Source organism: Geotrypetes seraphini, chromosome 2 (assembly GCF_902459505.1).
Source record: "Geotrypetes seraphini chromosome 2, aGeoSer1.1, whole genome shotgun sequence".
Taxonomy (NCBI): domain Eukaryota; kingdom Metazoa; phylum Chordata; class Amphibia; order Gymnophiona; family Dermophiidae; genus Geotrypetes; species Geotrypetes seraphini.
The window spans coordinates 288,160,129-288,172,410 of NC_047085.1; the positions used below are offsets into that span (position 1 = coordinate 288,160,129).

General features: G+C 41.7%; 1 protein-coding gene across 1 annotated transcript in view; it reads right to left on the reverse strand.

Moving 5' to 3' along the window:
* Window positions 1–2,092: 2,092 nt before the first annotated feature.
* Window positions 2,093–12,282, reverse strand: part of TRIP13 (thyroid hormone receptor interactor 13) — a 178,499-nt gene continuing 168,309 nt past the window's right edge. Inside the window, exons 13-14 of the mRNA XM_033929795.1 lie at window positions 9,180–9,249; window positions 2,093–2,323 (exon numbers count right to left, since the gene is read on the reverse strand). Coding sequence (XP_033785686.1) covers window positions 2,228–2,323; window positions 9,180–9,249 — 166 coding nt within the window. The 3' untranslated portion in view covers window positions 2,093–2,227. The remainder of the gene's footprint in view (window positions 2,324–9,179; window positions 9,250–12,282) is intronic.

Genomic DNA, 12,282 nt, shown 5'->3' on the forward strand with positions numbered 1-12,282 from the left:
TTACTACCAATTCCAGACTTCTTTCCTTTCATCTAGTTGCCCTCCATGCCTGGAATAAAATACCCGAGTTCGTCTATCACAACCCTTCTCTTATCCTTGTTTAAAAGCAGACTGAAAACCCACCTTTTTGATATAGCTTTCAATCCACAACCATACTCCCTACTGCTCACCACCCTAGCCAGCAAATTAACCATCCCCCCTGTTATCTCCCCCCCCCCCCCCGCATCCTGTTTGTATTATCTGTTTAGGTCAGTGTCTCACAATCTTATTCAGCCAGAGCACATTAAACTCCATGCCACATCTACAGGGCCTCTGAGCATGCGTGGACGTCGACCGTGATGTCACATACATGTGCCTGACATCATCACACTGATGTCTGCAGAGGCCCTGTAGTCATGGCACTGAGCTCAGGGACTTTCCAAAACTGAGCCAAACTGCCAGGTTTTGGAAATCCCTCCATTGTCGGGGGAGGGGGGCTGACAGGAGGAGAGGTGCCGGCAGTGACTGACTCGTCTCTTTTGCGGCACACCTGGAATCTTGTCACAGCAGTTTGTGTTACACTGGTTTAGATTGTAAGCTCTTTCGAGAAGGGATTGCTTCCTTTATGACTCTGTACAGTGCTGTGTATATCTGGTAGAGCTCTAGAAATAATTAATAGTAGCAGTCTGCCAATCCCTCTTGAATTGCTGGAGGAAGAGATAGAGGAAGACGTGGATGGGCCATGTAGCCATGAAAGACTGTGTCCCCACCCACATGGCAGAGTGCCTGGATGCAATATCAAGTGTCACAGGTGCTCCTGGCCAGACACATTCTGTACTCCAATTGCCTCCTGGCCAACTGGAGAAACTCTGCAGTCTGCTCCTGAGGGAGGGTGTCAATAAGACTAAGTGCACTGCATGTCAGAGACTTCACGTAAAGCCTTGTAAAGAGCTGACAGGTCTGAATGTGTTTCCAGGTTTATGACCTTATTTATAATGGTGCTTTTTAGACTGATTATGTTATAGTCCTTTTAGATAATTTCTTCTGAGGATTACTTAACTCCCAAAGCACAGATACTTGTGTTTAGAAGTTTTCAGGAATTTGTACTAATAATTTATACATCATGCAAAGTGCCAACTATAATGTTTACATCTTTTCATCTTACAGGATAACTGACATGGGATATGTTTATTTACTTGATATAAATAATTGATAAACAATTTAATATATTTTTAATGATAACTACCTTTAAGAAGAAATGTAGTTGTTTTAATAATAAACTTGTTGTACAATAAAACAGTCATTCAGTATGTTTAGACCTAATACTTTTTGTACCATTAAATATATTTATTGGAAATTGTAGAGTTCATTGTGCTTTATATATTTACAGCTAAAAGAGCTTTATGTATTTGGTTTTCATCAGTGGCTTTAGATTGCTACGATTCCTGAGGCAGGCAGCTGCACCAAATACATTGAGTCTTTCCTCTGAATTCTCACTGTCTTTGGAGATTTGCTTTATGCAGACCTGTTGGTGTACATTTTATTATTATTTTACAATAAACTTGGCATTTGTCAATCTTTGACTCCAAGATTTCCTTTTTTCACATTTTTGTTGGTTCTCCCCTACTTCTGGAAACGCTACCCCTCCTGCTTAAGCTACAATGGCGGTACCATATCAACTCGATATAATGAGGAAGATATTGTTTATAAAGAACATTAAAGCAAAGGGAAATAAGGACTGGAAAACAGCATGCAGCAAAGGAGGTTGAGGAAAATACAGAAAAGGAGAGAAGAAAATATGACAAGGGAAGAAAAAAGATCTCGGCATATCAGATAACTTTTGTGTTTTTGTTTACCCTAAAATGAATACATTCAGTGGAAAAAAGTAGATGTGTGAAAATCACAGTATTTCTTGATACACGATAGGTGCTAGCAACCATGGCTATTTGCCAACAACAAAGCAAGCAAAACAAAACAAAACAGAACAGAAAGACACACAACTTGTTTATGATACCATCCTTGGAAGTTCACCAGTGCCTTAACTATGACTTTTGGTATCATCCTCACCCCCTTATTACTCCCTCATCCCCAAAGATGATTAACTCTTTGTAAATAAAGTCTGGCAAATGAAATTTATTTGGGTTAATGCAAATGAATCAAATTTCATGCCCTGATTAAACATAAAATTTGTTGTTCAAAAACGATAATATAAACATAGCAAAAGTACAATTAAAACATTTTAACAAGGTCATACATAATCCGAAAGTTTGTTTCTTTCTTCAAACTGCTTGTCTACTACAAGCGATAGAGCCTGAAGGAACATCTCAATGGTAACTGTAGGAGACTAAAAACAAAACAGAAAATATATATTTTTTATTATTAGTGTCATATCTATATGGATGGTAAACAGAAGGAATAACTTCAAAAGTAACTGTAGAGGAGAAGATATTATTTGGATATGGTTAGACGGAAACCTGTTAAACTGCCGATACATTCTGTCAAAAAACAAATACCCGGCTAGAGATATTTTAATAAGCTGCACGCTTCAAGGATGAGTACAATATATTTTGATTCTGAAAAATGTAATCCCAAATTTTGCATTCACTCATCATTTTCTTTTTACATTTCTTAATCACACTTCAAAAGCAAATTATCCAGGATGAGGCATAACATGACATATCATGAAACCAATCAATAGCAAAATATACAGTAAGCATTACACAACAATAGAAAACCATGGCACTTATTTTGTAAGCAAATTGACATCTCAAAAGGCAGAAATGGATGTCCATGTGCTTGAAACATCCAAGTACTTATTTTGCAAGGGCAAAAAAGGTATGACTCAATGAGTGGATGAGGCAATAGTACAGAGAGGAGGGTTTTAGATTTATTAGGTAATGGACAACATTCTGGTGAAAGGGGAGCCTATTCTGCAAACACAGGTTTCACTTTAACCAGGGTGGAACCAGGCTGATGGCAACATCTCGTAAAAATTAAATAGAGCAACTCAAACTACAAACTGGGAGATGTCTGACAGTTGCTCAAAAGCATATAGTTTAGAGAAATATATCTTTAAAAGATATTACCAAAACCAGGAAGATAGGGCATCCCAATAGTGAAGTTATAAAAAAAAAGTCCACTTCCACTGGAACCACTTCCTCAAGCTTTACTTAAAATATGCAAAATCCAATTGCCTGTTGGACAACTGCCCACCGACTATTATGAAAACAGCTCCTATCTCCTTCAAGGCTGAACTTTTTAATTGGGTTTCCTCACGAATGTGTACTGGTAAATTCCTGGTGGAACTTGGTCATATCCTTGTGTCTCCTATTATTAAAACCTCTAAGGAAACTGTTTCCTTGCCTACCAACTACAGACCCATTGCCAACATACTATTCTTCCTTAAACTAATGGGAGGACTGGTTAACATCAACCTCATGAAATATTTAGAGAAGTAAAGCATTCTACATGATCCTCAGTCTGGCTTTCATACAAATTACAGCACCAAAACATTTTTAGCCTCTATGACTGATCACCTTTTCCACTTATTTTCTGGGGGAAAAAGTGCATTGGTACTGAAGTTTGACTTGAGCAGTGCCTTTGACCTTTTTGATCATGACATCTTACTTAGATGCCTCGATTCCATCGGCATTTCCGGACAGGTACTAAATTGGTTTACAGGTTTCCTACAAAACCACATTTACCAGGTCTACAGTGAAGGAACTTTCTCTGAATTGGTCTAATCCCTGCGGAGTGCCACAGGGCTCCCAACTCTCCTCCTCACTCTTTAACATCTACATGGCATCACTGGGAAATATGTTATCCGATTTAAAACTGAAATCATATATATACGCGGATGACATTACAATAATTATTCCCATAACCTTACTGACCCAAGAGACAGAACAACTCATCTCATCTGCCCTTACCAAGGTTGAACAATGAACTACACAATCCAAATTAAAACTGAATTCGGAAAAAAACAAGAGTTTCTTGGCAAGTTCTAATAACAAACTCATGAACATCTCCTTGAGATTAAATGGCTCAGAATACTTAATTAATCTTACAATCAAAATCCTTGGTGTCACCTTGGACTGAAGCCTGACTTTTGAAGATCACACTAACGCTCAAGTCAAAAAATGTTTTCTCACCTTATGGAAACTTCGTACCATTAAACATTATTTCGATTTCTTCTCCTTTTGACTGCTGGTTCAATCTTTGATCCTAAGCACCTTAGACTATTGCAATATTATATACTTGGGATCATTCAAGAAAACCATTAAATGACTGAGAATTGTCCAGAATGTTGCAGTCTGTCTCATTTATGGCCTCAAGAAATCAGTCCATGTAAGCCTGTATTACAAAAAACTTCACTAGCTGCCTGTGGAAGCAAGGGTCCTCTTTAAGTTTGCTTGCCTTTGCTTCAAAACCATGACAGGTTCATCCCCAACCTATCTGTCTCATCATTTCGAATTCCCAGGCACAATTAATACACGTAGTGCCTACTTATTCACTTTTCCATCCTTAAAGGGCTGTACCTACAAGAGATTCCTTGATAGAACATTATCATTCCAAGCAGGCAAATGGAACAAATGTTTAACCAACTTCATCTCAAACGCACTTTCTTATCAAACTTTTAGGAAGTCAATCAAAACATCTCTTTGACAAATTTCTCTGACCCCACTTCAACCTTGATGTATTTCCAAAACACTTCCAGATAAATTTGACCAACCTTAACATACAATTTTGAAAGTTTTTCTGTAATTCGCTGTTTGTATACAGTCTCTGCCTCTGTAAACCGCTTTGAACTGCTTTTGGTATTGAGGTATATAAAAATAAAGTTATACAGTGGAACCTTGGTTTGCGAGTGTTTTGCAAGACGAGCAAAACACTCAGCAAACTTTTGCCTCGCAAACCGAGCATGTTCTGGTGTACGAGCACCCCCCCCCACGAACGCCCCCCCGCAAGAACCGCAAAGCACCCCCGTGCTGAAAGCGGCATCCGCCTGCCCTTCCTCCCAAGCACGGTCCTTATCCCTTCTGCTCATTGTAAGGGTGAATGCGAGCTCCCGCCTCTTGCCTGGGCTGGGCCTTGAGCATCTGTGCATGCTCAAGGCCTTCTGGCTCTCGTTCTCAGAACGAGAGCCAGAAGGCCTTGAGCATGCGCAGATGCTCAAGGCCCAGCCCAGGAAAGAGGCGGGAGCTCGCATTCACCCTTACAATGAGCAGAAGGGATAAGGACCGTGCTTGGGAGGAAGGGCGGGCGGATGCCGCTTTCAGCACGGGGGTGCTTTGCGGTTCTCACGGGGGGGGGGGGAGGGTTGCGATGCCGGTTCGGGGGGGTGGGGGGTGCGATGCCGGTTAGAGCGGGGAGAGGGGGTGATGGAGCAGCGCCGGTAGCCTCGGGGGGAGGGGGGTTGTTGGAACGTGGAACGAATTGTTCAAGTTTCCATTTTCTTCTATGGGGAAAGTTGCTTTGATATACGAGTGTTTTGGTTTAAGAGCCTGCTTGTGGAACGAATTATGCTCTTAAACCAAGGTACCACTGTAATTATTAAATACAGAGAAAACAGACTTTAACTGTTAACTGCTGAGCATGTTTTAAAAAGGATTAACAAACACTGTTTGAAATGTCTGCATACAAATGGCAGAAACTAAAGAAATAAACTGGGCAAGTTAGAATATATTGCACTAAACGAAAGGCATTTCTGAGAAATGGTGGAAGGAAGCTAACCAATGGAAAACTGTCAACCAGATTATAAATTATATCCAACAATAGGGTGGATTGGGTTGGTGGAAGGCCAGCATTATACATTAAAGAGAGCCTTGAATCACACAGACTAAAAATTCTACAGAACCCAAAACCCACCCATGTGTAAAGGGAAAAAGGATAGCGATAGCAGTGTACTACCGTTCACCTGGCCAAGATGAAAAGAGAGATGCATAAATATTATCAGAAATTAGGGAGGCAAACAAACTGGGTAACAGTAATAATGAGTGATTTCAATTACTATTCTATTAAGTACAGACCCAAGCATGTTCAACCAAACAATTCCAGAACAACATACATACTCTGTTATTTCTAGGCATTAACCCATGAGTTTTCTCCAACCAGCCAGCAAAAAACTTATCAAAATAAACACACCAAAACACACATACATTGCCCATGGGTTGTTCCTTATTGGGATATGGTTTTTGAATTATTGTCTGATATTTTTCATACCACCCTTCATCGACATATGGGCAGTGCTCTCTTACATTTACCTTTAGCTTTGTTATCTGCTAAAGCGCATAAGCTTGCTTGTTTTATTTTTACGGCGGCTCGACTTTTATTGGCTGCCCATTGGAAACAGGCCTATCCCCCAGGCAGAATTTTTCTGTTACGTAAAATGGATTTTATTTTCCGTATGTCTAAATTGACTGCTTTGCTGCATAATCGACTTACTCCCTTTTTTAAGGTATGGGATCCTTATGTTAAATGGTGTGAAAGTAGAACATGACCTTTGTTTAGTTATTTTCATGATACTGGCAACCATCTTGTATTGTTTTATTTTCTGTGTATAATTGACCCTGGGGTGGGGGAGGGGAGGGAGGTTTGGGTTAATTTATTTTTTTTGGCTGTGTTTGGGTGCCTTGTACTGAAGTGTTCAGATACAAATATTTGCAGTTTTGAGTTGTTGGGAGGGGGGAGAGAGGGGTTCTTGTGTGTGGATTTTCTTTGGTTTTATATTTGCTGTACCTCTAATGCTTGTAGTTTTCTGACAAATTTCAAATAAATATTTAAAACAAAAAAAAACAAACACACACATACATACTCTGCTATTTCCAGGCATTAACCCATGAGTTTTCTCCAACCAGCCAGCAAAACTTATCAAAATAAACATACCAAAACACATCAAAATAAACACACAAAATTTACAGGAGTGGAGAAAGAGACCTCAGTTAAGCTTCATGGGTCTGAAAAAACTCCACTCCTTAGAAACAAATAAATTATGGCTGGCGTCAAAGAGAAAGCTCAAAGAGCTAAATCACTAACATCAAAATTCAATCTAATGATATAGAAAAATCACAGATACTCAGCATGTTAGCTTTCATAAACTACAAAAGATCACAGAAAGAGGAAGACATGTAAAAATATCTTATAATGTTATGCAAACTGTTAAGAGAGGATGGTTGAGAAGTCAGGAAAACAAAGATGCAAATGGAAGAAAACCGACAACAGAGGGACAAGACAATTTTTTTTAGATATATTAGTGATAGGAAGAAGCACAAAAGTGGAATTATGAGACTCAAAGATGAAGGGGAGAAATAGGAAGAAGCTGATAAATATAAGGCTGACTTGCTTAACAAATATTTCTGTTCGGTGTTCACAGCTGAAGCACCTGGAGCGGGACTGCAGAAGACAAATGCAAATAGGGCTGGAGATGTGGTAGATCCTGATCAATTTTCAGAGGATTGTGTTCTTGTGGAGCTAGATAAACTAAGATGGACAAAACGATGGGGATGGATGGTGTACATCCGAGGGTACTGAAGGAACTTAGGGAGGTTCTGGCGATTCTGCTGGCTGACCTTTTCAATGCTCCTCTATAAGGAGGTGCTGAAAAGTTCTCAGCCCAACCAATTTCCTAAATTCTGAGCATTATTTTGCCACCATGGATGAAAAATGTGTTATTTTATTTAGCAAAATGCCAATTTGCAGAAATGTAAGGCTATGTTTTGACACGGTTTCAGATCATTGAACCATGTCAGCGAAAAGTATGGAATTTTCAAGTGTGGAACTGCGAATCATCATGAAGTTCCCTATTCCTGCAGAAGAAAATCCATGAATGTATGATGCAAACATTGAATGATAAATGCCCATCATACTCCACAGTGAAGAAATAGTGCGCAAACTTTTAGCATGGAGATATTGAGACCAAAGATGCAGCAAGGTCTGGGAGATCTCAAACGGTGTCAACTCCTGAAATTGTTGACCATGACCTGATTTTGGCAGATCAGCAAATATCGGCTAAAACAATTGCCGAGACATTACAAATATCTAGGGAATTGTTGGATATATAAACCACAAGCAGCAGGGTATACAGAAGCTGTAAGCCAAGTGGGTGCCCAAATGTTTAAATGCCAAGAAATGACGTTGAGTGGACATTTCCAAGTTGATTTCGTAACATTTTCAGTGAGCTGGTCCCAAATTTTTGGAATGACTCGTTACTGTTGATGAAAAAGATTATGTCCTTACCTTGACAATATCTTTTTCAGTAGATAGATGAGACATTTCAGGCATGTGGGCTATCTCCCAATGGCCGCATGACATATGCAGAAGGAATCCAGTCTGGATTTTTTCTGTGACTCTCCTCTGGGAGCTCTACATCACTGGGACCTCTGTATCACTGGGACCTCTGTATCACTGGGACCTCTGTATCACTGGGACCTCTAGCACCACCTGCAGTTAGTACCCAAGCACCAAGAGCTCCAACACAGAGTAGGTGAAGTAGGGGAACATTCCCAAGAACCAACTGTTCTGCTCAAAAATGAACATTAGAATAACCAACAGCCAACCACAGCATCAAAGGAGCTCAGGAATTATCCCAGGACAAGCAGGCAGGTATTCTCACTAGTGGGTGATGTCATCCGACAGAGCCCCAATGCAGACGTCTCACAAGCATACTTGCTTGAAGAAACTTCAGAAGTTTCGAGATGCCCGCACCGCGCATGCGCGAGTGCCTTCCCGCCCGATGCACCGGGCGTGTCTCCTCAGTTCTTTTCTTTCCGCGGAGCTGAGAAGTTTACTTCAACTCTCTGTGCTGAGTGAACCCGTGTTCTTGCCTTCTAGTCTGCAGTTTTGAGTTTGTTTTCTCTTAATCGTGTGTTTTAATTCTATCGTTTTATTATTTTCAAAAAAAAAATAAAAAATTTTTTTCCGATGAGGCCCCGCTCCTTCGATCTAGCGGCGGAGCTTTTTCGGCCTATGTCCCGGCCTATTACCGGTTTTAAAAAGTGCATCAAGTGCCAGCGCGCAATTTCGTTGACGGACCCGCATCGACGCTGTTTGCAGAATATCTTCCAAAATCGTGCCGGCCTTGTTCCACTCTAACAGCACGTGCTTTTAACCCCCTCCAATAATTTAGTGCAGGAATCCTCTGTAAGGAAAAAGAAAGCTTATTTGTTACTCAAAAGATAAACAAAAATCAAGTGAAAACTTACTTGTAAGTAAAGTGCATGTGCTAGGAAAGGAAGTTTTCTTAGCACTCGCCCACTAAGTCCTTCACTTTTCCTATATTGAGAAAAAAAAATTCAAAATTATATACATATATTTACATATTGTGGCAGGCAGGCAGGCACCTACCACGATTAGAAGTCAAGCTCTGAAGCCAGAACAAACCAAAAACCAGCCATTACTAAAAACAGGAAACAGGACTTTAAAGCAGCCTGGGGCAAAGGAAGGGGTTCAGAAAATACAATAACCAGGAATCCAGATGGGAAGGGCTCCCAAATCTAACTATAGCCACTATTATACCTTTCCTAGCTCTAGTGAGAGAACCGAGTCTGTTTCCCTAGCAGGGCTGACAGAGAAACACAATATCAATGTAAAGAAGGTAGGGGATAGCCCCGGGAAACTGCAGCTACCTGTTGTGAAAGAGCCAGGGCTTCAGGTGAATAAATTAGCCTTAGTCGATCCCAACAGGGGAGATCAGAAGCAACACAAACTCCCAGGCTATGTACCTTCCTCGATACACAAGATACCAACTCTCACTTAAGGCAGAGTTTTGTCCAGGGTAGAGAATGTCACGCGCGGCTAGCCACAGGTAACCCGCAGAAATGGTGGGGAAAAAACAGTGTTCACTGCAACTACGGGGACAAAGCCATTCACTGCCACGCTCCCTTCCTCCTTACTGATTGCCTCCCGCTGCCGCTGCCCGATCGCCGCTGCCCAGCCCAAGTGTAAGCTGCAATAACGGCTGCCGCACGGCAACAGCCCCAAGCCTTTTAAATTTCTATGGGTTTCGGGGCCATTACCGCGCGGCTTTGTAGAAGAGGGGGTTTGTGAGGATGTAGTGTTTTTGTAGCTTTCTTCCACTTTCATTCATTTAGGACACAAAAATTGTTGCCTGTAATTGTCCACAGTAATACAGGCAAAATTTAGATCTCTGCTTCTTCCACCCAACTATTCTTTTACACTCTATACAACATACAAAATGTACTACACACAAAAAAGAGCAATTCTATAACTGGGTGCCCATTATTTACACACCACTTGTGTATATAAATGTACACAATACTGGCACTTTCATGGGTAAAGGTATACTTATGTTTCTAAGTTGCAGCATAATGACTAAATACTATTCTATAGAAGCAAACGTAAGTGGCATAATGTGTAAATGCAAAAGGGGCTTACAAGGGTGGAGCATAAAGAAGCATGGGCAGTGTTGCCACATAGAGAATACAGTAAGTTAAGCAGACCCTTGTCTATGGCTGGGTGGGTGTATAAATGTAAGCCATGCTTACACTAGCATTCTGTAATGGAATCTGAGTGTCCATATCTATCATAATAAAACCCTAAGCACACATGTGCACTTCAAATGCCATGATCCCGGCCTCCGGTGGAGCCTGTGGAGGTTTGCGGCGTGTGTGGCAGTTTCCCTATCTATAAAACGAGCCTGCGTCGGACCCTGCCAGAGCTCCTTCATTTTTACAAGGTAGGTGGGAGAAGGGGACTAGAGCTGAAGCGTCACAGTGCACGAGAAACAGATAGGCAGGGGATAGCAAGAGAGGCAGAAAGAAAAAAAGAGACAGACAGCGGTCAAGGAGAGAGAGAGAGAAAGAAAGAAAGACAGACAGACAGACAGAGGCCAAGGAGAGAGACAGAAAGAAAGAAAGACAGACAGCGGCCAAGAAGAGAGAGACAGACAGAAAGAAAGACAGACAATCAGAGGCTAAGTAGAGAGAAAGAAAGACAGAGGCCAAGGAGAGAGAGAGACAGAAAGAAAGACAAACAGAGGCCAAGGAGAGAGAGAGAGAGAGAGACAGAAAGACAGAGGCCAAGGAGAGAGAGAGAGAGAGAGAGACAGACAAACAGAGGCCAAGGAGAAAGACAGACAGAGGCCAAGGAGAGAGAGGGTGAGAGAGAGAGACATACAGAAAGAAAGACAGACAGAGGCCAAAGAGAGAGAGAGAGACAGAAAGAGGCCAAGGAGAGAGAGACAGACAGAGGCCAAGAAGAGAGGCAGACACACACACAGAAAGACAGACAGAGGCCAAGGAAAGAGAGAGAGAGAAAGACAGACAGAGAGAAAGACAGACAGAGGCCAAGAAGAGAGAGAGAGACAGAAAGAAAGAAAGATAGACAGAGGCCAAAGAGAGAGAGAGAGAGAGACAAAAAGAAAGACAGACAGAGGCCAAGGAGAGAGAAAGAGAGACAGAAAGAAAGAAAGACAGAGGCCAAGGAGAGAGAAAGAGAGACAGAAAGAAAGAAAGACAGACAGAGGCCAAGGAGAGAGACAGAAAGAAAGAAAGAAAGACAGACAGAGGCCAAGGAGAGAGAAAGAGAGACAGACAGAGGCCAAGGAGAGAGAAAGAGAGCCAAACAGAAAGAAAGACAGACAGAGGCCAAGGAGAGAGAAAGAGAGACAAACAGAAAGAAAGACAGACAGAGGCCAAGGAGAGAGAAAGAGAGACAAACAGAAAGAAAGACAGACAGAGGCCAAGGAGAGAGAAAGAGAGACAGAAAGAAAGACAGACAGAGGCCAAGTAGAGAGAGAGAGAGAGACAGACAGACAGAAAGAAAGACAGACAGAAGCCAAGTAGAGAGAGAGAGACAGACAGAAAGAAAGACAGACAGAGGCCAAGTAGAGAGAGAGAGACAGATAGACAGAAAGACAGACAGAGGCCAAGTAGAGAGAGAGACAGACAGACAGAGGCCAAGTAGAGAGAGAGAGACACACAGACAGACAGACAGAAAGAAAGACAGACAGAGGCCAAGTAGAGAGAGAGAGAGAGACAGACAGAAAGAAAGACAGAGACCAAGTAGAGAGAGAGAGAGAGAGACAGAAAGAAAGACAGACAGAGGCTAAGTAGAGAGAGAGACAGACAGAAAGAAAGACAGAGGCCAAGGAGAGAGAGGGAGAGAGACAGACAGAAAGAAAGGCAGACAGAGGCCAAGGAGAGAGAGGGAGAGAGACAGACAGAAAGAAAGGCAGACAGAGGCCAAGGAGAGAGAGAGAGAAAGAGACAGAGGCCAAGGAATGAGAGAGACAGAAAGACAGCGGCCAAGAAGAGAGAGAGAGACAGACAGAAAGCAGCCAAGGAG